Raw genomic sequence first — 26,840 nt, 5'->3', positions numbered from 1 at the left:
GGGTGTGCGGGTAGAGTTGCCAAGGGCCTAGAGTCCCAAGTGTAGTGATCACACAAGATAGCTCACAATGAGCCTAGGGTTCTATTTATAGGATTCCGTAACTGTCCTAACCATAGAATCATGTTCACAATTGGCCGGACATAGTTTAGTCAAGCGCCCATACTGGACGTAACACACGGGCTGTTGTGTTCACACCTACTGGGCGGTCCACTTGAAGGTGGCCAACTCCACACAAGAGGGGGCGTTTTCCCACCAAGGTGGTGTTCACAGTGCCTGATTGTGGCCTTGTGCATGGATTTAGTGGCTCGACTTGGAGGGTGGTTGCATGGATGCCTCGAGGCCGCTCAAGATAGAAAGGAAGAACATCTTTTTGGGTTTTTAAGAGGGATGGACCAATATCGCGAGGACCTTTGGTGAAAAAGGAGGAGATGGTAGCCAGGGTAAATTTTTTTGGCTATATATCGCTAACTTGGCTAAAAACACACTTTGAACCCTAGGGTTTTGGCTATAACTAGGTGTAAAATTTTACATATTGTTGCCAAAAATATGAGCATTAGGTAAAATGTATAAACTTTTATAGCCAATTTGTAATTTTTTATCTAGAAAATATATTATAAATTAGAAAAATTACGATAAAATTCAAAAAATTGCATCTTCAAATGAAAATCATACTACAACTTATTAATCATTTTGACATAAACAGTGTTTGAGAAGCTAATTTTGTTTCTAATACTATTATAAACCTTGACAAAAATTTGACAATTTTGCTCAAAATCTTATAGTTCATCGCCAAACAATTGAGCAAAAAGCTTAGGGTTTGCTCGAAAAAAAAAACTAGTCTATTGAGGGAAGGTGGGTGGTGGAAGGAGAGGAAGCAAGGGGAGAGCAGGAACTAACAAGAGACATCGATAGGGGAAGAGTGGCATTGAATTCATCCGTAGCGTCGACTTCTTCTTCCTTACCTAAAGGGGAGGATATCTCGTGTTACAAGGCTGTAGTAACCACTAACCTTAGTTGTTGGTTTCTTTCCCTTGATTTTTCTTTAATTTTTGGGACCCTCTTTTTGAAGTCACAAATGGCCCCACATTGTGTGGCCAATGTAAAACGGTCGGCGGCCGAGAATTTCCCTCGCAATCAAGAAGGGTAGGTCGCCACAAGATGGTCGGGCCAGTCGGCACTAAAATCCACGCAGTAAAAGGGTGCCCAGGCTCAGTTCAAAGTCATTTAGGCCCCTCGCGAGCTACACTTTATAAGTTGGTGGGTACTAGGAAATTAACTCAAAAAAGGCATAAGGGACACATGGCAGCTCCAGGTGGAATTGCCAATCCAGCATAAAGAGGGGGCGCCCAATTTGAGAGTGGAGGTTGTATTTTTGCTCCATAAGTGACTACAATGTGTGTGTGAGTAGTGGGTGCACGTGATCACAACTTTAATGGAAAGCTTGCCTTCTCCCTTGTCTTATGTAGCGCAATGATTCGCTCTCGCGGACCATAGTTGTACTCCCCGCTAGCTCGCTGCTGCTGCTCCCTTCGCTCACCATCGCTCCCCCCTCTGCCCCCCCCAAGCGCTGCCCGCTGCCTCCCCCCCCCGCTGCCCTACCTGCCCCGCTGCCTGCCCGCCTCTGCCGCCCCCTGCCTGCCCCGCGCTGCCTACCTGCCACTGCCGCCCTTGTCACCCCCTCCTGCTCCCGCTTGCCCCATCCCGCTGTCCCCACCCCGGGCCTGTTTGCCCGCCCGCCTGGGTTTCACCCCGTCAGCCCCTGCAATTTGGCCCCTTCAGCATTGATTCAATCCTTGGGGCGGTGCTCTGTGCGCCTGATTGCAGTGTCCTCCCGTCGACCTCTTCTTACGCCACAGCAGTAGACACAGATGGAGGCTCCAGCTTCGCCACAGAGGGACTCGCCAGAAGCCCCCTCGCCCAACCCCGCTGAGCCCACCATTCAACTTGCTCTCTCGCCGACAGAGCAAGCGAGCCTTGCCACAGAGGTAGGGCGATTGCAGGCGACTTCGGTCATCTGCAAGATTCTCAGCACCCGACCTAGCAGAGGAGAGCTACGAGATCTCTCCAGGCCCGCCTTCTCGCAGCGGTGGGCAAGATCTTGGATGCCCACATTCTCGGACGGGGTTACTATCAGATCGAGTTTGAGACCTCCGAGATGGCGTCCAAGGTCATAGCTATGAGTCCACTGGCCATCCGAGCATCACGCGCCCACTTTCGACAGTGGCGACATGGTTTTGACCTGGCTTCGGATGTTCTAGTAGAGGAGGCAGACATCCCCATCTCAGTCTGCTTTCCGGGTTTGCGGAGGGAGTACTTACCACTTCTATCCAGGATAGGCTCCGCCATTGGGACCGTCCTGGAGACACCTCGTACGACAGCATCAGTAGCTGCCAAGGCGGTTGGTATTCCCTCAGTTCGAGTTTTGGTCAGAGATACCCACACGCTCCCGAAGGTTATCCTTTTGCCTCGGGTGAGTAGGGGTTGGTTTAGACAGAGTGTGGAGTACTCAGGCCTTCCGAACCAGTGCTTCATTTGCTGACAGATGGGCCATCTAGCAAAGGCCTGTCCACGGAGGAGGCCACGACCTACACCTCAGCCTCGGCCCCAGCCTGCCAGGGCTGGCCCGCAGCCACAGTCAGAGGCACAACGCACACATGCAGAGCCACCCTCCGAGCCTGGGGCTCCAACGAAGGAGGGGTGGCAGCAGGCCCGTGGTCAACGACGACAGGGGCCACAGCGTCAACCTGGCACTCAGAGTGGCCCTCAGGCACCTACTCAGCAGCAGTGGGTTCCCACGGGGAACCGCTTTGGTCCTCTTGAGCAAGAGGAGATCCCTGCACCAGCCCCCACCTCCGCTTCACCCTCGACAGCCTCTCCCCCCCAAAGTTTCCCCCCTCTTCCTCCCATGCTTTGTTCCTTGCCGCTAGGGGGACAGAGGCCTTGGACTCAACAGTTGGTTTCTCCTTCCCCCTCTGTGGCAGGGCCGAGTCTGAGTGGACCCTTGACTCAGTGTTGGGATGGTTGCATACACAGGTCCTAGAATTCTCTCACCACATGGGAGAACTTGGAGTTACAGATATGCTGCAGACTTTGTGGCCATTAGCCAAGTTTGCGGTGACACCCCAGACTCAGCAGGATGTAGGCACATTGTGGTGTACTTCTTTGCTGATACGCAATGTTTGCCTTGTTATGTATACATTCATGAGGACTCCTGGACAGAGGAGGTTGCTTTACGCATGGCTCGCTCTGCTTGGGCTTGGGCTAGGCACTCACTGCAATCACGCCTATCTAGAGGACGCTCGGATGCAGATTACTCCCCATCCAAGCCAACCTCGAAGATAGCTCGTCTAGCTGCTACGACAGCATCTGTTCTCTCTCGCTCCCCATGAGGATCGTCTCATGGAACGTGCAAGGACTAGGTGGGCCCCAGTTTCAACGTCAGCAGGGCCGATTGCGTCAGGAGCTTCAGCGTTGTCTTGTGGGAAGAGAGATTGATCTCCTTATGCTTCAAGAGCACCATCTGTGTGAGAGCCGCATTCGGCGATATGGTCAGATTTTGCGTGGACGATATGATACCTTTTGGTCAGCTGGTTTTGGACCTGGAGGCATCTAGGGTGGGATATGTATGACTATTGCGGACTCATTGCAGCAAGCCATTATGGGCAGAGGGATTATTGTGCCAAGCAGGGCTCGGTGGATTACTATGCAGGTTCAGGGTGGCCTTGTGGGTTTCCTGAACATCTATGCGCCCAATGTGGCGAGTGCTCGTGCAGAGTTTTGGTCACAGATTGTTGAGTCTTTGCCGCCGCAAGCAGACCATTGGTGCATAGGAGGGGACTTCAACATGTTGGAGGACCCTTCTGACAGGGTTGGTGGCAGCCATGCTACTGTGCATGGAGTCGAGTTGGCTGCTTGGGAGAGGTTGTGTATGACTTTTGAGGGTCTCGGATACATGGCAGCACTCTGGTTTTGTGAGGCCCCCAGACAGTCTTGCCTTCTCTAGATCGGAACGCAGAGTGGGAGGAGTGAATCTATAGCGGATAGATTGCTTCTACACTGGTGACCACTTCAGTGACTTGGGAGGATCAGTGGACATCTTGGCAGGGACCTCCTTCTCGGACCATGCAACAGTGGCAGACAGGCAGAGGAGTGGCAACACGATGCTCCGCATCCCAGAGAGGGTTTTGTTGGACTCGGCACTCAGAGAGAGGGTAGAGACTCTCTGGACAGAGGGCATGGACAGACAGGATTCTCCTGCAGACAGAGTGGCCTCAAGCCTGGCTCAGCTTAGCCACTTTTTTCTTCAGGAGTCTCTGGCTCGCCGGGCTGCAGCGAGAGAGGCGGAGCAGCGTCTCAGACAAGGCATTGCTTCACTACAGAGGATGCAGGAGCAGCATCCAGACAGTCCATGGTTGGAGGAGCAGTTACAGCAGGCTCGACAGGAGCTTGCTAGCACAGAGGAGAGGCGCCATGAGTTTGCCTTCCACCGACAGGCATCTCAGTGGACTCAGGTGGGTGACAAAGTGACTGGTGCTTTTTTTGAGACAGTGGGACCTCGGCACTTGCATGCCAAGGTCAGTCAGTTGAGGAGGCCCGATGGGTCAGTTACTTGTGAGCTCGAGGATATGCGTGCAGTTGCTACTGACTTTTACCGCGAGTTACTGTCTGCTATGCCCCAGTTAGAGCGGCAGGATGCATGCAAGGAGCAGGTTTGGGCACAGATGCCATGTCTTGTGACTGAGGAGATGCGCCAAAGGCTAGAGATGCCACTTCAGCTGGAGGAGCTGCACACGGCTCTCACGGCCCTCCCCCGTGGTAGCTGTCCAAGTGAGGATGGGTTGACTTCCAGCTTTTTCTTGGAGTACTGGAACCTGCTTGGCCCAGATCTCTGTAGTGCTTTTCAATACATTTTGCACACAGGAGTGATGCCTGACAGCATGAGTGAGGGCCTGATCTACCTCATTCCCAAGGAGGGGCTCCTTGGATGAGATTCATCAGTGACGTCCCATCACCATCCTCAATTCAATCTACAAAATTCTTGCCAAGGCTCTGAGTTCGAGGATTCAGCCACTGTTAGAGAGCCTTATACATGGGACTCAGACAGGTTTTGTCAAGGAACGCAGTATCCTTGACAACATCTTTACTTTCTGGGAGGCTTCTGCCCTGGCACGGCTCCGTGGTGAGGACCTCGTGATTCTTCTTCTCGATTTTGAGAAGGCATACGACAGAGTTAAATGGGACTTTCTAGAGGGCACTCTACGCAGGATGGGCTTCTCAAATGCTTGGATCAGAGGGGTGTCAGCCTTGTACAGACAGGCTCACAGTCAGGTGCTTTTGGCAAGAGGTAGAGGTGATCGCTTCATGCTTACACGCTCAGTCAGACAGGGCTGTCCTCTTGCCCCTTTTCTCTTTTTGTTCTATGCGGAGGCGATGAGCAGATTTTTGGTGTCACAGCAGGTTGGTCTACGGGGCTTAGCACTCCCTATTCAGGGAGATGAGCTACTGGACGCTGAGTTTGCCGATGACTGAGCCTTGTACTTAGATGGCCAGGAAGCCAATCTTCACAGATGTGAGCAGGCTTTGGAGACCTTCTGTTGTGCATCGGGCGCATTGATCAACTGGAGAAAGACAGTGGCTTTCTCGGTTGGTAGTGCTCTTGTGCCAGATTGGATGCAAGGAGAGGGTTTCTGTCACGTGACACATCCCAACCCTATGTGTTCGTGGACAAGCTACACCACAGCAGGGTTCAGTCAGTTCAGTCAAGTCTAGATTAGCAATGATCCGGCACTTTTGTGAGTCTATTCGTAGACCGTGCATGCCCAATCACTTAGCTTAGATGCATATCCTCCGGTTGCACACAGCATGATCATCGGAATTCCCATCAGAATCCATTAGCATCAGTTAGGGGAATTTTCCAATGCATTTAGCCTATTTTCCTATTTATTGGGATTTTCACTTATTATTTTTAAGTGACTTTCCAACAAAAGTAGGTAGGGCAATTTTGCTAAGTTTCTATATAAGCAAAGCACTAAATGGTAGAAGAGGCAACAGGAGCTTCCCGCTCAACAGGCAACTTCTCAGCAGTAACCCCAGCACACCCAACGTTTTGGAGTTCATCCTCGCCGGGCCAGATCCCCACCATTGGCGTTTCTCTCTCTTGCAGTCTTCGCCATCAACCACAGTGCGTTAGCAGACCATTGCAGATCCTCACCATCGCAGGGGACCTCATCTCTGCTAGCGTTTTTCACAAGCATGACATCAGCCTCCACTAATGCCAGACACACCTCAGCCAAATCAGGGTTTTCATCAAGCAAATGGCAGCAGATCACCATGGCCGGGTAAGGAGTCATTAAGCATTTGAAAACCTGCAGATTTCAGCAAGAAACCCTCTGCAGTCCCAGCGTTTTTCAGCAAGGAATTTCCATCCAAAAACGCAGCCAAAGAGCAGTTTTCAGCAGTAGAACAGTAGCAGATCAACCCCCATTCAGTTGCAGAAATACCCCCAAGTTTAGCCTCGAAAAATGCAGCCAAAACAGTCATTTTCAGCCACCGAAACAGTCCCACAATTCAACGAATAGAAGAACTCAGATTTCAGCCATCAAGTCGTGTCATCACCGTCGTCGTCATTGGCATAGTCCCATTGCATTCGCATTGTACACCTTTGTGCAATCAAAGTAGACCACTCTCGCCAACGAGAGTGGGGCCTTCGGAGGAGGGTTTTACAACCTCTCGGGTGTCGTATCTCTTCTCTCTCCTTCTCTAAGTCTCATTCACTTGCACACACAATATCCACTCACTTTGCTCGTGATCATAGCACTCTCCATAAGACGGAAAGCTCTCTCTTTCCCTAAGAACTAAAAGGAACCTTGAGCAATAAAGATCACTAATCTTGAGAAAATACAACATTCATTCCGCTGCACCTTACAGTTTCAGGTGGATTCCCCCAGGGACTGCAGTTCGGTACTTGGGTTGTCAGGTTGGTCTGGATTTGTCTCCCGAGCAACAGATTGCTCCCCTTCTCCTGTCCATCAGGAGAAAGTTGTTACATTGGAGCTCAGCACGACTTTCTCTGGCTGGTAGAGTAGTAGTTGCCAACCAGGTGTTGTTGGCGACTATGTGGTACATCACTTCCTGCTGGATCTTCTCGAGTTCTTCTATCAGCCAGGTAGAGAGGCTGATCAGGAACTTCCTTTGGTCAGGACGTGTCACTCAGATAGCCCGAGCCAAGGTGGCTTGGCAGGTCATCACGCTTCCTTGTTCTCAGGGAGGGCTTGGGATCATTGGTCTAGCACAGCAAAGCAGAGCCCTTCTTGGGAAGTTCATAGTCAGAGGACTTCTTCCACGTGAGGAGCCCTGGAAGGAGTTCTTGCTACAGAGGCTTCGTGCCAGGGTGCCTCGTTCAAGAGGCCCTTGGCAACCTTCGACCAGATGGATCTTTACAGAGATGACCAGAGTTGGTTTGAGCAGGAGACTGGAGGACGCTTCGCTGTGAGTTTGCTTCGATCTTGGGAGCTCTTACGACGTGGCCTGAAGTAGAGACAACCGACGTGCACGGAGGAGCACTTACGGCAGCCCCTCGTCTGGAACCCCATGGTTAGCACTCAGAGAGGCCACTTGGTTGGTAGTCGGCCTCATGTTTCCTGGGGTCCCATGGCAACGGGCCCAGCGCGCTCTCTAGGTGACTGGCTAGAGTTCACAGGTTTGTCAGAGGAGGTGCAAGGTTTCCAGCTACAGGGCATGAGAGGGGTGCAGAGCATGTGTCAGGACATCTCAGACTCAGTTCCAGCTGAGTGGCTCACGCCTCTCGAGCCAGTAGCACCCCGGTGGATGGGAGCCTTCACACGACTGGAGGTTCTCATTTCAGTCAAGGCCTACTCAGAGACTGTCCCAGCCCTTTTCTTCGAGCTTCAAGGTGGGGGACGACTACAGCGAGTTGTAGTAGAGGCCCCAAAGGTGGCTGAGTGTTGTTTCCAACGGATCCGGGTTTTGGGCATCTATGGAAGGACTTACGTCATAGACCCTAACCCAGCAGCTCTTGAGACTGGACACTAGAGGCTACGGGCTTGGGAGTGTTGTCCACTGGCACGAGTGCAGTGGGATCCTGGTGAGTGGCTATGGAGGGACCCCTTCTCTTCTGCAGACCACCCAGGAGTCCCTTTCTTTCAGTACACTGTTCGGCTTGGACGTCATATACTTGCAGCACAGAGAGAGGCCCGCCCCGCTATAGCACGTCATTGGCAGAAGGAGGGCCTCACAGTCGAGTTCTTGGCAGCCTTTTGGGAGAGGCTGTGGGACTCCAGACAGCCGAGGCGCGTCACCTTGTTTCAGTGGTTGGTCGCACACAGAGCTACAACAGTAGGGAGCTGGCTAGTGCATAGTGGTCTCTCGATCGCATGTGCAACCTACGACCATTTGGTGGAGAGTCAACGACACTATCTTTGGGACTGTCCCTCGGCCTAACAGGTGTGGCTACGAGTTCTTCGGTTAATGCCTACTCTCTCCACGGCTAGACAGTACACTTGGGGGGCAGCGGCTTGGTCCACTCTCTCGGGCCCGGCACTTCAGTTTGAGCTATCTTCCACCAGCAGGATGATAGTGATACAAGGGGGGCGACCTTCACTCCAGCCTGCTACAGAGCTTACTCCACAGAGGTGGAGCAGTGAGAGAGAGGAGTGTTGGGAGCTCATCAATGGCCTGACACTTTGGTTCATCTTGCGGGCCCGCTGTTTCCGCACTTTGAGGCTCGCCCTGTGCCACCAACAGAGACTGTTCGTGACTTTTGGCTAGAGCTGATCCATACTCTCAGAGGACAGCTTGAGGGACTACAGGGCAGCTCCGCCGGCATGCGGGAGCGCCGTGAGGCTTTCCTTCGACTCTGGCGCCCTGGGCCTTTCTACACCATTGTCCAGGGTGTGCTCAGATGGCACTACCGTCCACCTGTGTGGCTTTTCCCTCCTCCCATCTCTTGATTTAGCCTCATTGTATATATGTTGTTCTTTCATTGGGAGAGTCTCCCCATCATGTTTGTTGTAGCCCTCTCTTGCAGTTGTAGCCCTATGGGCAGTTTTCATTAACTAATAGAAGGATCTTTTTCTCGGAAAAAAAAAAATGATTCCGCTCTTGCGCACGTCTCCCCCCCCCTTTGAATACAAAATCCTAATGCCCAGCTCCAAGGCTTTCCATCTGTATGTACAGTTGTGTGGGTTCATGCGCGTATGCCGAGGCAAGAGCCTCTTGTCCAGGTGTTGGATTAGCTAATTGCTAATCCCCCGCAGGTACACATGAATCGAAGAGATTTCATGCGAGAAATCTCGTCCAATTCAAAGGGCAAGTAGCCCTACAGGTGTGGGAGTACGAGGGCTTGCCACAAATGCACCGGCACGCGAAACAGAGCCCCAAACAATAAAATACAGCCTGCTGTGTATTTTTACAGGTTTAGGGATTTGACCCTAATTGATCCCTTATACCCGGAGGAGCTTCGGGGAAACAATGGGATAGTTGTACGGGTGATCTCGTGCATTTTCGAGGAGCAAAACAAAGAATTCAGCGTGTTGCAAATTCTCGCCAGGTTTTGGAAAGTGCTCGTATGTACCGGGAAAGTCACCTTTTGCATGGGGATTTTATCTATGAAGCCTCCTACTGCGGTTATGCTTCCAAATCGGGCTAGAGTAGGCCATTTTTTAGCCCCGTAAAAGCGGGACAACTCGTAGGACACCAGTCTTTGGGGCCTACAGGGTGTTACTATCTGCTCGGTGGCACTCTAGCTGCCAAGCCGTGGTTTGTTCTAAGTGTTAATTCCAGTAACATTCATTTGCAATGTTTCTCTGTGTCGTAAAGTTAAGTAAAATTTTTCAAGTAAAGAATCGGGTGAAAGCTAAAGTCTACCGCCCTACCGGCCGGTTTCATGGTTCCGTCGTCGGGACAGAATCACTTTTTCCTTACAGAGTGAGCCTGGGTTGGTTTGCGGCAAAGACGGAGCATAGGAACTCGGAATTACACTATGGCTGACAAGACAAATGACGCCAGGGAAGAGGGTTCCTCTTCACAGGACAGACAGGTTGTTCCTCCTCCAGTGTTTAAGTGTGGTGAGAATTCACGGCCACCTTGTTTGTACCTTTTGTTGATTTGAATGCTCCACAAGGTCAAGGGTTTATGACTGGGCAACTAGACAAGGATGCGTTCAGGACACAGTTGGTTGTTGTTGTGAATGTGTTCTCTCGATTGGTGCAGATTCCAGAATCCTAGGTTTATGGAATATCTACAAGCGTCGCCAATGTAACAATAGACAAGGCAACCGTCTCATGCAATAGAGCTTGTTGAGACTCAAGCCCAGGTCCCTTGTTCGTCCAAGCGGGGCAAGGAGCACTCACATGTTGCACTCACGTTGGGCTGCAAGACAAGTTCCTTCTGTCCACGAACAGGTGGTTAGGACATTCCAGTTAAAGGTTCATTTGCAAGTTTCTCTGTGTTGTAAAGTTGAAGTAAAATTTTTCAAGTAAAGAACCGAGTGAAAGCTAAAGTTTACCGCTCTACGGGCCGGTTTCACTTCATCATCAAGCCTAGGCTTTGATAACAAGTCAAAGTGCAACGGAAAGGTGTGATGACAAGGCAACGTGAAGGGGGGGGGGGGGGGGAGAGAGAGAGAGAGAGAGAGAGAGCTCTACAGGTAAAGAGAGAGAGAGAGAGAGACACACACACACACAAGAGCAAGCTCTACAGGGACAAACTCTGGTAACACCAAAGAGAATAAGGCTTTGCACACTCCCGAAATGAAGGAGTCCCCACTTCCACTATAAGGGCTAACAAAAATGCCAGACCCATATCCGAATACCCCAGACCCAAAAATGTGGGAATAAATAAAAAATAAGGCCTAAACAGGACACACAGCATAAAAGCCGTCATGGCATCAAGTGGCAAACCTGGACAAAATCTAGAAATCCCCCACACACAAAAACCAAGAGATAGCATGCAAAACTCTTAACATGATCGTCATAATTTCGGTTTTACCGAGTTTCATGTCACGTGTGCATTGCACTAGAGCCAAGAGGACATGCTACTCCTTCAGATCAACATCAATCTTAGTTAGCTTAGGATCTAGCCTAGCATTTTGGGATCCTCTAGAAGGACACGCATGATCAAGCAGGTCATAGTTTCATACCCTCACTTGCGCCGTACAATCATTTAAGCACATAGGCATATGAACAATCATGAAAATCCACAAAACAACAATATATTTTCCTTCCTCGAGCAAGTTCGTCTTCAATCAAGGCTCACAAAGTGAGTATATGATCCAAAGTGGTGTACTCAATTCTGAAGCCAACTTGTCCCATCGCTCTTTGTCAGTGCCTCGTCAACTCATGTTCCAAAATAGATCTATAATTTTTTGTCAAACCGTGGCCAATCATGATAGTGCGATAATTACTACGCATAGCGGGCTATGCCTAAAGTTTGGCGAGGAGATTTCACTTCTTCCTTCATACAAGGCGTCGAAAGAGCATCCTTGCTTGTTTATTATCTTTTTTCCAAGAGAGATGCTAATCTCTCTAAGGCTCTATTATAATTGTTGGTTAGAAATATTATCGATAACTCCATTGTGTGCAAACAAGAAATTTAAAACAAATAAATAAAATCTTAGCCATACAAATCTAGTCAAAACATCAAAAAAAATGGCGCTCAATTGGGAGGATGCCCAAGCCACCTAGGAGGCTTGAACACCCGTGACCCACGCCATAGATGGATCATAGCTATTGATGACCTGTTCTTAGATGCGCAATCAACTCATCAGCGTAAATCAATCAATGCATAAACTTTATTCCATGATTTTTCATTACTTCATAGCAATACCTTGGATAAGTCACCTTGAAGCCTTCTCTCCTGCAACAAGAATGATGTATGTCATAGAAGAACTAAACACGTGACTTTTCTCTTTTAGCAATTTACATCATTACCCTTCAAAATTGCTCCTCAAGGAATAAGGATGCCTTGAAAGACCTTTCGCCTTAACATCCTCTTCCCCATTTTCCTCTTCATCGTCAGAAAGCTCCATGGCGGTATCCTGTACATATTTCATATTCTATTTCAACACTCTACATCAAAGAGAACTCTCCGTGAACCAGGAACTAGAAAAGAAGCAAACTTTACTGTAAGCTTCATAAAAATTGCAATGTTTAAGTTTTATACACACTTTAGAGGCACCAGGAGAGTCTTTATGCATGTGTAGTTCTGGAAACAATCTGCTCTTTCGACGTGAATCAGACTGCAAACACAAAAAAAGACATTAATTGTGCCACAAACACAAAACTTTACCGGAAAGATGCTTTGCTCGAACGAAAATAGAGCACCTCCTGAACTCCAGCTTTTGTGAAACCTTTACCAAAAACAGGTGTACTTTTAAGTGATGGACTTTTCTTTTTCCTGGAAGAACATCAAAATGCTGCAAAGTTACCATGGTATACATAGTGTACGTTTACAAATGAAAACTGTACGACAAGATGGTCTTCCTAATTTCTTCACTCAAGGCAACTGTTCACATCCTTAGCCTCTATCAGTAAAAGTAAATGTGTGTGGGCTACATTCCTTCCAATGTATTTAAGTTCAGCTAAACATTCCTTGCTCATTCTTTTCCCTTGATCCAGTCAACAAGATATGCTAGGCTCAACCAAGAACTTATGCAAACAGGTTTGCTCTTGCAGAAAACAATAACACCACCAACAAATAGACATCTTGATTTAAAACGATAATACAAATTTCTCTTGTGACCACAAAAACTTATATATTTGAAAACATAGATAGATGCATGTGTCAGCCATGCCCAGATTCACTTTTGATAGAAAAAGCAATAGAAGCTCATGATAGGAATCCACAAGACTAAATAACCTAATCCACTTCAACATGTATGCTTTCACCTCAATGCTGCCACACCCCCCCTGACATCATAAGTGTCCAATACTGCAGCAGCAATTTTAGTGCATCTCAGCAAAATTTCTTATAGACTTTTGTATTATAAACTTGCACTGCTCTCTTAAGAGTTTCAAAACATTCTCTTACAAATGTTCAAGGACATTTTGTATCATGGATGGAGAGCTACGAGAGACCACTAATCACTATGATCTTCAAAACATTGGTTGTGGGTGATGCAATATTGGATCAATATCTTACATATATGGCTTGCCAATAAGTTGGCTACAATTGCTTAGCCTATGAACTAAATAAATATGATTATTTTTATGCACGCTGCTGAGGTGATGAATTAAATAAATACGACTATTTTTGTGCACATGAATATTTTGACTTCTATACTATTTTTAAAATTCAAGGTGTGATGCACATGGTCGGATTTTTTCAGGGCCCAAGCAGTGTAATAATAGCCAGACGCAATACAGAGTGCACAAGGAACAAGCACATAGATAAAGATGGCTTTCTTAGGCCTCAATAAGTTATCTACACAAGTTTTGTTACGTTTTTCCATTCCAAACATTTGTGCAATTAGATTCCTAGGATGCAAATTAATCTTGTGTACGTATACACTAAGCTCAGGAGACCAAAAGGCCAAGAAATTATCAGTTTTCAGTGTTTTCGCACCTGAAGGATTTTTTTTCTTTTTCTTTTTTTTTGTTTTTCTTTTGGGGGGGGGGGGGGGGGGGGGTTGCTTCTCGTTTTGATAAGTTTATGTCTAGAGGTTTAGATTATTAAGCTATTGCCCCAAAGCCCGGCGCCCCTTTCGGTATTCCTTTATTGATTGATGATCACAAAGTACACCTGCCAGGAGGTGTGCTAGGCGATTGGCTTCCAAGCTGATCTACCACAGCCACCCCCAAGGCACCAACTATAAAGGTTACAAAGGGGCCCTAAAACTCGGCACCCCAAAAGCACCAAGTGCTAAAAACAAGGTTCCTCAAAAGCTGCCCATGAAAAACGCTGCCATATAACCTGCAGTACAAATTCCGTGTTTTGCAGCGCAACATCTGGAAGCTGCCACATCAACCTTGCATTATTGAAAACTCCCTGCTTTGCTTTACTTTTATGTCCGATCACTTTGAGGGTCCCCTTTTCAGGGCCAAGCTGCAACATCATCACATTTGAGAGAGTGCCCATGGTGATGAGCGCGCGGCGGTGTGTGCAAGTGATAGAGCACGCGAAGATGTGCAGGCCTTGAAGCTTGAAGCGGAGGCACTGTGTTGCAGAAGGGAAGCGCTAGCAGAACGAAGAGGGGGAGAGAGAGAGAGAGCTCACGTATATGGGGAAAACTCAATAAGTGAGTTTTGGGTTTTCCCACTTTTATTATAAATGACCTTTAAAAAATGTGTCCAGGTTCAATATGAACCTGAACAAAGTATTAAAATGTACAAAAAGGGGTTATTTAGGCCTTTAACCCAACAACCTCCCACTTAAAGGCATAAATGACGCCTTTAAGTTAACCAATTCCCACCAGCTGTATGCAATGCTCATGTTGAGCCTTAGCAAGACTCTTGGTGAGAACATCTGCAGGGTTATCCTGTGTATGGATCTTAGTCAAGCTGACTAGACCATCCTCCAATACCTGTCGTATGAAGTGGTACCGCACATCTATGTGTTTGGTACGCGCATGAAACATGGCATTTTTGGCTAAATAGACAGCACTCTGGCTATCACAACCCAGCACGGGTATATGAGCAGGCATGCCAAGTTCTTTTGCAAGTCTGCCCAACCAAATGGCCTCTTTTGAAGCCTCTGTGGCTGAAAATATATTCAGCCTCAGTAGTACTCAATGCCGCAATTTTCTATAACCTAGAACACCAAGAGACTGCACCACCAGCAATGGCAAATATATATCCACTGGTAGATTTCCTGGTATCCATGTCACCTGCCATGTCTGCATCACAATATCCCTGCAACTTTAAGTCACTTTTGCCATAACAGATACACTTTGATTGTGTACCTTTCAAATATCTCAGAATGCATTTGACAGCTTCCCAATGCGCTTTGCTAGGATTCGACATGTATCGACTAACAACTCCCACTGCATAAGCAATGTCGGGACGAGTGGCAACCATAGCATACATAAGAGAACCACAAGCTAATGCATAAGGGATTCCCTTCATTGCTTTCAATGCCACCTCATCCTTTGGGCAATCTGCTTTGCTAAGCTTAGTGTATGGAGGTAAAGGTACTCCAATAGGCTTAGCATCAACCATATTAAACCTGTCAAGTACTTTTGCAATGTACCTTTCTTGAGATAAAAATAGCAATTTCAGCTTTCTATTTCTTTTAATACGCATGCCCAAAATATACTCTGCATCACCCAAATCCTTCATAGCAAATGTTGAATTTAGCTTACATTTCAGAGCATCAAGACTAGTCTTATGTTTCCCGACAAGCAGCATGTCATCAACATAGAGAACAAGTATGATGGGACTACCATCTTCATCCCTTTTCGTATACAAACAATGATCTGCATGGCTGCGTTTAAAGCCTTAAGACAGCATAAAAGTATCAAACTTCTTATACCATGCTGTGATGATTGTCTCAAACCATACAGAGCCCTTTTCAGTTTGCATACAAGTTCCTCACATATAGCAACTACAAAACCTTCAGGTTGTTTCATGTATATGTCCTCTTCAATGCCACCATGCAAAAACGTTGTCTTTACATCCGTTTGATTCAATTCCAAATCAAGCACCACAACGAGAGCAAAAAGGACACGTAAAGTTTTAAGCTTTACAACGGGAGAAAAGATTTCTTGAAAATCAATTCCTTCTTTCTGCGCATATCCTTTTGCAACCAATCTTGCCTTGTACTTGGGTTTTTCATCCACGATCTTAATCTTGTATACCCATTTGTTAGGAAGAGCCTTTCTCCCTTTAGGCAATGGCACAAGATCCCAAGTATCATTTGCATACAAGGATTTCATTTCCTCTTGCATTGCAAGCTCCCACTTATTGCTTGACTCACATGTCTTTGCCTCTTTATATGTAAGAGGCTCTCCCTCATCTGTCAACATAATGTAATGCAAAGAGGGATCATATCTATTCACAGTCCGTCTTGGACAAGTAGACCGCCTCACCCAATGATCCACATTATCCGGTAATGGGTCTACATCAAGTGGCATAATATAATCATCAACAATGGGCTGTTGTACATCATTTTCAGCACCATTTTCAGCATTGTTTCGTGGCTGCAAATGCCCTTCAGGAGCCTCAATTTGTTGTCCAACATCATCTGGCTCAAACACCACTGGATCATCTACATTTTCAACCATATGTGGTGCATCTTGAGGGTCAAAAATAGGCCTAACAGGTGGCTGGTCATGCTGAAATTTGACCCTTTTATGGTCATGCTTTGAGGCACAATTGTTTTGAAGCAACCTTGACTCATTAAAAAAAAACATCCCGACTGCGTACAACCCTTTTGAGTTGAGGTAACCAAATCCTATAACCCATTTCGCCTTCTTCACCATATCCCATGAAAAGGCCTTCAATGGATTTGGCATCCAGTTTACTCCTCAACTCGGGTCTGACATGCACAAAAGCCTCGCAACCAAAAATGCGTAAGTGATCAAATCAAGCAGGCTTGCCAGACCAAACCTCTTCAGAGATGTCACCTTTCAAAGACATGTGAGGGAATCGATTGCATATATGCACTGCAGTTTTCAAAGCTTCTCCCCAAAATCCATGAGAGAGATTAGTTGTGGACAGCATGCATCTCACCCTCTCACAAAGTGTCCTATTGAATCTTTCGGCCACACCATTAGAAGAGGGGCTGTATGACACAGTAAGCTCCCTCTTAATGCCCAAATTTTCACAAAATTTGTTAAATTCGGCACTTGTGAACTCCACCCCATTGTCCGTACGCAAGCATTTTAGCTTTCTACCTGTTTGGGTCACAAATGCATGAAATCTCTTAAACGCAACAAAGGCTTCATCCTTCGATTTAAGCAAATAAACCCAATTTTTTCTAGAATGATCATCAACAAAGTAGACAAAATAGCATGCACCTCCCATAGACTTAGTAGGCATGCTACATACATCAGAATGTACAAGATCAAGCACACAAGATTTACGAGAGACACCAAAGTAATAAGAACGCTTTACTTGCTTGCCATATTGACATTCATTACAAAAGTCAAGCTTTGTGTCTTTAGCATCAAGCTTGTTCAAAGTACAAAGTTTAGAAAGGCCCTTTTGGCTCATATGGCCAAGCCTCTTGTGCAATTACTCCATGTGAGAGTTAATTTCATCCAATGCAATAAACTTGCCCAACATGGCCTTTCCATGCATGCAGTAAAGTGTCCCTTTCTTTGTGCCCTTTACAATCAGCCTTGAGCCTTTAGTCATTTTCCATGATCCTCTCTCAAACAAGATGCTGTAACCATGCATATCCATCTGACCAACAGAAAGCAGACTCTTCTTGATTCCCGGCACATATCTAACATCATGCAAGACAAGCTCATTTGTACCATCTATGGAGAGATGCACAGTGCCAATACGCTCAATGGAACATACATGATTGTTTCCAAGGTATACATGGCATTGCTTGCCTGCATCAAAAGTAGAGAAACACTCCTTGATAGGAGTCACATGAAATGAAGCACCGGAATCAACAATCCAAGTCTGGGATAATGCATCATTGACAGTCAACAAAGCATCAATAAGATCACTCTTAGTGATCTGCATGTCCTGTGAATGAACATTAAGAGAAGCATCAATGTCATAAGCATCATCACCTGACAAAATGACACACAAGATGTCCTCTACATCTGACAGCTCATCAATCACAACACTAGAAGCCACATTGGCCTTCTCTTTGTCCTTTGAGCTATCCTGTGCATCTGTCTTGACTTCCTTCTTCTCTTTCTTTTTGTCTCTGCCATTCTTTTTCCGTTCTAACTCGGCTTTGTAGTACCTACAATCGGATTTCTGGTGACCTTTCCTGCCACACTAATAGCAAGTCACATCACCCTTGCCTTTGCTGGCATTTTCCCTTTCCTTACTCTTACTCTTACTCCTTTGTGCATAGACATTCTTCTTTTCTGTCATGCCTCAACCATGTTGGCAGAGATGCCTCCCTCTCCACTTGCTTTCCTCCTGATTTTCTCATTCAAGATAGAACCCCTAACACCATCAAAGGTCAAATTGGGATTATTCGACAATGAAACCACCAATGTTTCCCATGACTCAGGTAAGGCCATAAGCAAGAAGATAGCTTTCAGCTTATCATCAAAAGGGGGAAAGCCTGAATCTTTTAACTGCGACAAAGTACCTGCGAACAACGACAAGTGCTCTGCAACGCTCTTGGACTCATCTAGTTGCATGCCAACAAGTTTTCGCATCAAATGCACTTGGTTGACAGGCGTTGTGTTCTTATACATTCCCTTTAACTTCTCCCACACATTAAAAGCACTTGTGAGACCTTTCACATCAATGACTCTCTCATCGATCATGGCCATTTTAATGTATGTAACAGCCTTCCTGTTCAGGCTAACCCATGCTTCATCCGTCATATTTTGTGGCTTTACCTATTCAAGTGCCCCTTCACAATCTTTAAGAAATAGGATTCCCTGGATCCTATCTTTCCAAAAATCGAAACCTGTTCCATCGAACCTCTTAATCTCGAAGAGATTCTTCACATCCAAAGAAGATGAGGCCATAGTTGCACGAATAAGAGGGCTAATACGTTGAATTTTTGGGCAAAATGCACAAAAACCGGAGTATAGCCTCACTGAGGTGTGCACTACAGCTCCAAATGGTCACAGGAGCAATTTGGGGCAAAATAGGTCGATTTAGGCACAAAAAACAATTTTTGAAATTTATGTGCAGAAAATTTCAGCGAGCGAATTTGTGCTCAAAAACAACAAATTTATTTGTTTTTAGTCTCACAAAACATACATAAGGCTATTGCACAGCCTTTAGAAGCATGTAAGAGCAAAAGCCCCAATTTGTCAAACGTGCGTAGATTGCATCAATTTGCACTTTCCCCAATGTTGTCACACCATAAACACACTTGCAAAAAACCTGCGTAAATCTGAAATTTGCTGAAAACACCTGTTTTAGGACTTGTTTTTCGGCAATTTCAATGTTTTCGGGTAGCGGGGACTTAGCAAAAGTGTTCCCACACCTTAATACGTCATTTGCAAAACCTGTATTTTGCTGTCATAACCTGTAATTTGCTGGTTTTGACCTAATTTCAGTTTGTTTTAGGTCAATTTGACTTGCCGGGAGCTCTCTAGTGTCCGAGGACGAGTCCTTTGGCGATGAAATTGCAAAATCTCGCATGAAAGTTGACCTCCTTGGCTGAAAATCAGTGTTTGCAGGTTTGGGAGCAGACCCTAATTGGGCTCTGATACCAGTTGATGAGCGCGCGGCGGTGTGTGCAAGTGATAGAGCACGCGAAGATGTGCAGGCCTTGAGGCTTGAAGCGGAGGCACTGTGCTGCAGAAGGGAAGCGCTAGCAAAACGAAGAGGGAGAGAGAGAGAGCTCACGTTTTTGGGAAAAACTCAATAAGTGAGTTTTGGGTTTTCCCACGTTTATTATAAGTGACCTTTAAAAAATGTGTCCAGGTTCATACTGGACAAAGTATAAAAATGTACAAAAAGGGGTTATTTAGGTCTTTAACCCAACACATGGTAGCTTCTTCAACGACTTGGTCTTCCTACATATGTCCGCTATGAGCTATAGAGAGGGTGTGTTATGCTCCTAGGTCAAGAGGCAAGCTAACACGGATCACGGAGGCGTGCCTCCTAGTATACCAATCCCATGACCCCTCCTCTGCACGCCATCTAGGTCCCATCTCAACCCACACAGCACAGCTCAACTCCCACATAGCCAACTGTCACACAAGTCACTTCTTGTTCGACAGAGACGTAGAATTTTGATCAACAAGGGGTGCATATAAGGTTAACGGTCTTCTCAAAGGACTGACGATGGGGGAACCCCCACCTAGAAAACCTAGTCTTCACTCCACACACCATGCACCATGGGGTACGGTTCCCCAGAGCAACCCTCATACGGGTCGTGTGCTTGGAGTTTGGGGGACTATGGGGATTAGGGACACAAACAGAAGATTGGCAACCCAAGGCAAATTGACAATAAGACCCAAGCCGAGCCAAGCTATGTAGTTTAAGAAGGGACCTTGATGGGCTTAGTGAGAAGGGGTCCCGGAACTAGTATGTGACGTTTTAAATACGCGCCTAGGAGGCACACCTCTACAATGCATGTTAGCTTGTTTCGGGGGCCATACAAGATGTTAAAGTTATGCATCCCAAGTGAATGCCCAATGTGATCCTGTAATGTGCAGCGGAAGTGAATGATGGTGTATGCTCAGGATGAGTGATCAGTGCGTGCTCAAGGTTCCTTTTACTTAGAGGAAAGGAGAGCCTTCCTTAGTTTAATGAGAGAATGTGCAATGACCAAAAGAAAAGAGAGTGGAGAATGTGTTGAGTACTAGAGAGAGACAAGAGACAACACCAAATGGAGTCCCAAAACCCCCTCCAAGGGCCCCGGTGTTTGCATTAGATTGCACAAAATCTGGTACAACGGTTCTAGATGTTGTGGTGCTTGATGACGACGATGACGATGCCGGCGACGAGGTCTAGTGTCACAAACTGTTGACGTGTCAAAGCCCTAAAGAAGGGAGCGAACTTGTGTGCTTGATCTTGTACATTCTGATGTATGTAGCATGCCTACTAAGTCTATGGGAGGTGCATGCTATTTTGTCTCCTTTGTTAATGATCATTCTAGGAAAATTTGGGTTTATTTGCTTAAATCTGAGGATGAAGCCTTTGCTTCATTTAAGAGATTTCATGCATTTGTGACCACCCAAACAAGTAGAAAGCTAAAATGCTTGCATACGGACAATGGGGGGGAGTTCACAAGTGCTGAATTTAACAAATTTTCTGAAAATTTGGACATTAAGAGGGAGCTTACTGTGCCATACAACCCCTCTTCTAATGGTGTGGCTGAAAGATTCAATAGGACACTTTGTGAGAGGGTGAGATGCATGCTGTCCCAGCTAATCTCTCTCATGGATTTTGGGGATAAGCTTTGAAAACTGCAGTGCATATATGCAATCAATCCCCTCACATGTCTTTGAAAGGTGACATCCCTGAAGAGGTTTGGTCTGGCAAGCCTGCTTCATATGATCACTTACGCATTTTTGGTTGCGAGGCTCTTGTGCATGTAAGACCCGAGTTGAGGAGTAAACTAGATGCCAAATCCATTGAAGGCCTTTTCATGGGATATGGTGAAGAAGGCGAAATGGGTTATAGGATTTGGTTACCTCAACTCAAAAGGGTTGTACGCAGCCGGGATGTTGTTTTTTAATGAGGCAAGGCTGCTTCAAAACAATTGTGCCTCAAAGCATGACCATAAAAGGGTCAAATTTCAACATGACCAACCACCTGTTAGGCCTATTTTTGACTCCTCAGGATGCACCACATATGGCTGAAAATGTAGATGATCCAGTGGTGTTTGAGCCAGATAATGTTGGACAACAAATTGAGGCTCCTGAAGGGCATTTGCAGCCACAAAACAATGCTGAAAATGATGTACAGCAGCCCATTGTTGATGATTTTATTATGCCACCTGATGTAGACCCATTACCGGATAATGTGGATCATTGGGTGAGGCGGTCTACTCGTCCAAGACGGCCTGTGAGCAAATATGATCCCTCTTTGCATTACATTAAGTTGACAAATGAGGGAGAGCCTCTTACGTGTAAAGAGGCAAAGACGTGTGAGCACAGCGACAAGTGGGAGCTTGCTATGCAAGAAGAGATTAAAGCTTTGCATGCTAATCATACTTGGGATTTGGTGGAATTTCCCAAAGGAAGGAAGGCTATTCCTAACAAATGGGTGTATAAAATCAAGACTGTTGATGCAAAACCCAAGTATAAGGCAAGGCTAGTTGCAAAGGGATATGTTCAAACCAAGGACATAGACTTTCAGGAAGTGTTCTCTCCCGTTGTGAAGATGACCACTTTGCGTGTATTGTTTGCCATAGTGGCTGCTCTTGATTTGGAAATGGACCCAATGGATGTACATACCGCTTTCTTGCATGGTGATGTGGAAGAAGAGCTTTACATGAAGCAACCCGAGGGTTTTGTTATTCCTGGCAAGGAACATTTGGCATGTATGCTCAATAGAAGCTTGTATCGGCTGAAACAATCATGTAGACAATGGTACAAGAAGTTTGATCGCTTCATGCTTAAACATGGTTACAAAAGAAGCCATGCAAACCATTGTTTGTATACCAAACGTGATGAGGATGGCAGCCCTATCATTCTTGTGCTCTATGTTGATGATATGTTGATAGCTGCAAAGAAAAGAAGCACTGTTGATGCTCTTAAAGGGCAGCTGAAATATGCATTTTCAATGAAAGACCTTGGGGCAGCTGAACATATACTTGGAGTGCGTGTTACAAGGCAAAGGGACCAGCCCATATTGTATTTGTCGCAAGAAAAGTACATTGAAAAGATGCTGGACAGATTTAACATGGCTGAAGCAAAGCCTCTTGGCGTGCCATTACAGCCATATGTCAAGATCTCCAAGGATGATTGTCCCAAGTCAAAGGAAGAAGCCAATGACATGCAAAGTGTGCCTTACGCTTCAGCTTGTGGTTCACTTATGTATGTTATGGTTGCTACTAGGCCTGACATAGCCCATGCAGTGGGAGTTGTGAGCCGGTTTATGGCTAATCCAGGCAGGTTGCATTGGGATGCAGTGAAGTCCATTATGAGGTACTTGAAAGGGACTAAAAACAAATGCCTCTGCTATGATAAAGGACCATTGGAGTTGAAGGGATTTTGTGACTCTGACATGGCTATTGATGTGGATACACGAAAAGCCACAAGTGGCTATGTATTTACTCTTGCGGGAGGTGCTCTTTCATGGTGTTCTAGATTGCAAAAGATTGTTGCATTGTCTACGACAGAGGCTGAATATATTTCAGCCACTAAGGCTTCCAAAGAAGCCATTTGGTTAGCACGTCTATGCAACGAGTTTGGTTTGCCTAACAAGGCACCTATGCTTCATTGTGATAGCCAGAGTGCCATATGTCTGGCAAAGAATGCCATGTTTCATGCACGCACAAAGCATATCGATGTGCGGTATCACTTCATACGAGAAGTGCTTGAGGATGGCCTTATTACATTGGTTAAAGTCCATACATCACAAAATCCAGCAGATGCTCTCACTAAGTGCTTATCAAAAGCACAACATCGGCTATGCATACAGATGGTGGGAGTCACGTAGCTTAAAGGCGCCATTTATGCCTTTAAGTGGGAGGTTGTTGGGTTAAAGGCCCAAATGGCCCCCTTTGTGTATAGTTTTAAAGTTTATTAACCTCTGGCCAAGTTCACATTGAACTTGGCCACTAACTTTAAATTGGTCCTATACATTTTAATAAAGGGAATGTGAGTTATTTTTCAACTCACTCACTTATTCCCCAAATCGTGTAGCGCTCTTGCTCTCTCTCCCTCTTCGCTCTGCTAGCGCCCATCTCGGCACTCGCCCCTCTCCAAGGTACACACCCTGCACTTCCTCGCGTGCTCTATCACTTGCACACACCGCTCTGCGCTCATCAATCTCTACAATGCTTGGACTTGCCGATGATGTCGACGACGATGAGAACGACAACGAGACGGCTGAAATCTGAAAATGCTAAGGGCTGAAATCTGCAAATCTTTTATCTGCTGAATTCTGACTCTATGTCGATGACGATGTCGATGCGACGACGACGCGCTGAAAACGCAGATGCTGAAATCTGCGTTTCCGGGCTGAATCTGCAAACTTCGCTCGATCTGATCGTGCGGCAAGGATCTGTTGCGAGAAGGTGAGATCTACGAGGTTCGCAGGTTCTTCTGCGGGTTGTAACAGACTTGGACACTCCAAGTCAAGAATCAACCGCAACAGCACCAAAAAACCACTTCAAAACAATTCACAGATCACAATAGATTTGCGCTGGCCCGGCGGAGTTCCGTGCCTAGAGATATTGGCCCCAAAGACTGGCGCCCCTTTCGGTATTTCTTTTTATATTAATCAATCATCAAAGTACAAGAGAGCCGTTAGGGTTTCACTCTCAGACTCTGTGTCCAGATGCTCTGAGAAGTGAGGCCCTCACCACTAATTTAAAGGTTACAAGGGATGCCCAAAAGCAGAGCCCCAAAAGCTTCAAATCAAAAGCAATTGCTCTCTCTCTCTCACACAGAGAGTCAAAACATGAAAGCAAAAGCATTCTCTCTCTCTTTCTCATTTAAGTAGAGAAAAAGCGAAATTTGCGTCGCTCATCATTTTCCCAAAAAAAAATAATAATAATAATTCGCCTCCGCGATTTTCGGAAATTAGGGTTTCTGGCAAAAATTAGGGTTTGCAGGAATTTTAGGGTTTCTGGCAGAAATTAGGGTTTCTGATGTCCGCCACGTCATCACTTTGTGACATACCCCCCTCTTGAAAGCATTGTAATCGACCTCGATTACGCCTGCAAAACCGACAAAAGCCATAAACCGTCTTAGCAGACACTGACTGTTAGTACCTACGTACTAGGAACACACACCTAGCACATGTACAAAATCGACAGTCACATCACACGACATCACAGGACATCACCAGACATCACAGGACATCACATGACATTCAACATTCATTCGAATCTTAGACCATGATTTATCGGCAATGTAGCTAGCAATAACATCTAGGTCCAATCGGGACCTCATCGATGTCCGATTGACTAACCCCTATTGCAACCATGTCTATTCGAGATCAAGTAGACCAAAATGCTGCAGTCATTTCGTCTATCAGTTCCTGCACTCACAAGAAGTCAAGAACAAATCAGTATCATAATCAGGAATTCCATTTCATAAAGTCATCCAACAGAATACTGTCAGCTCTCAGTATCCCTAAAGCTCAAAGAGACATCAGTGACTTTAGTATCAAAATCGAGGCATCTGTTCACAAAGGAGTGGAGTGACTCCCCTCTTGTGCATCCCACTGCACCAGATCTCTGGCCAAGCTAAATTCTGGGTTCCGTTTGGAGTAGACTATGCTAAACCAAAACATCGAGGTAAAGTTTCACAATCCGAGGAGTATCTACTAGGTCCTCCTCCTCCATCCACTTCGCATCAAATGCAGGAAAGTTCTTAAACTTAACCAAGAACGGCCTTCGGACTTTACCTTTCTTCGTATCATTATGTGCCAAAATCTGTTCAGAAACAAGGATCTCCTCGTTTTCTTCCACTTTGGGTTGCTCATCAGGCTCCCATCATCAGGCACATCACCCTTAACAGGTTTCAAGAGACTCACATGCAATGCATTGTGAATCCTCCAAGTATCTGGCAGTTTCAATAGGAAGGAAACATCATTTATCTTGTCAGTAATCTGGAAAGGTCCGTAGTATCACATACTAAGCTTTGGAAAAAGCCTCTTCTTTCCCTTTTTCTTTCTTAGGCGTGCCTTCTCAAAAGTAAGAGCACCCAATCATCCTCCTTCAGTTTCCAATCGCGACGATGGCGATCCGCTGCCTTTTTCTGTCGTTCTTGAGACTTCTGCAAAGTCTCGCGAACCTTGGCAAAAGCCGTATCCAAGTCTCGCGAATATTCATCCGCTTCAAATTTCTAATCTTTTGTGCTCAGGAAGGATGGAACCTTCGCAGCAGTTTCAACAATCTCACATGGCGTCTTCCCCGTCGAAGAGTGTATCGTGTTATTGTAGGCAAATTCCACCAAAGGTAAGTTCTTTTCCCATTGAGTCTTCTGATGCGAGATACAAGACTTCAATAAATCTAAAATCACTGAATTGGCAATCTCAGATTGCCCGTCAGTCTGCAAGTGGAACGATGACGAGAACTGCAACCGCGTGTCAATGTTCTCCCAAATTGCCTTCCAAAACAAACTCATAAATCTGGGGTCTCTGTCGGAGACAATCGTCTCAGGCGTGCCATGTAATCGGAAAATCATCGTGATCATTCTGTATTCTCGGGAGATTAAAAAAATGAAATCCATTTCAATATTTTCCCAGGGGCGGGTGGGTATGGGTAAAGGCTGTAACAATCCCTGTGCCTTATGCCTATCAAACATGACCTTCTGGCATACCAAGCAACTGCGCACAAACTCTTCCACATCCTTCTTCAGTCTCCGCCAAAAGAAATCTCTCTCTATCCCTTTCATGGTGGTAGCAATGCCGCGGTGACCCGTAAAAGGTGGACAATGGCAATCAGTCATAACCTTTTCCCTCAACGGCTGTGTAACGCACACATAGTCTTTTTCATCAAGTAGCCCTCCCGAAGGGAGTATCCCGCTATTGTCTTCCCATCTCGTATCCGTGTGAAAATATCTGCAAAATCTGTATCAGTGGCATACTGATCGACCATATCCTCGAAGCTCCTATGATGTATCACGAAAATAGCCAGAACCAACGGTTTTCGAGACAAAGCATCTGCCACCACATTCTTCTGTCCCTGCACATGGACAATCTGGAAGTGGAACTGTGACAAGATGTTCACCCACCGCATCTGCTTTTCCGAAAGCTGCTTCTGTGACAAGAAGTAGCGCAAACTCTGACGGTCTGTAAAAAGAGTAAAATCCGCTCCGAGTAGGTAATGCCGCCACTAAGTAAGAGCGTGGATAACCGCCAAAAGCTCTTTCCCATAGATCTGTGTTGTCATCTCCGGCCTAGAGAACAAACGACTCTCGTAAGCTATGACATGGCCTTCTTGCATCAAGACCGTACCCAGACTACGACCACAAGCATCACAAAATACTTCAAATGACTTCTGCAAGTCCGGCAAAGTCAAATCTGATCCTGTAGTGAATTTCTCTTTCAATGTCTGAAAGGTAGTCACCTCTGTGGGTCCCCACGAAAAAGGTACTCCTT

General features: G+C 46.1%; 1 protein-coding gene across 6 annotated transcripts in view; it reads right to left on the bottom strand.

Moving 5' to 3' along the window:
* Positions 1–26,840, bottom strand: part of LOC147452143 (uncharacterized) — an 80,867-nt gene that overhangs the window by 26,328 nt on the left and 27,699 nt on the right. For all 6 annotated transcript variants that reach the window (XR_015188875.1, XR_015188872.1, XR_015188874.1 and 3 more), the window contains exons 5-8: positions 12,342–12,414; positions 12,185–12,256; positions 11,949–12,055; positions 11,845–11,874 (exon numbers count right to left, since the gene is read on the bottom strand). Coding sequence is in view for 2 of the 6 variants with exons in the window: in XM_086517945.1 (XP_086374071.1) it covers positions 11,845–11,874; positions 11,949–12,055; positions 12,185–12,256; positions 12,342–12,414 (282 nt within the window). In the remaining 4 variants the exon portion in view is untranslated. The remainder of the gene's footprint in view (positions 1–11,844; positions 11,875–11,948; positions 12,056–12,184; positions 12,257–12,341; positions 12,415–26,840) is intronic.

The sequence above is a fragment of the Adiantum capillus-veneris genome, chromosome 8 (assembly GCF_014529385.1).
Source record: "Adiantum capillus-veneris isolate H3 chromosome 8, ASM1452938v2, whole genome shotgun sequence".
Taxonomy (NCBI): Eukaryota; Viridiplantae; Streptophyta; class Polypodiopsida; order Polypodiales; family Pteridaceae; genus Adiantum; species Adiantum capillus-veneris.
This window is presented reverse-complemented; position numbering and strand designations above follow the sequence as displayed.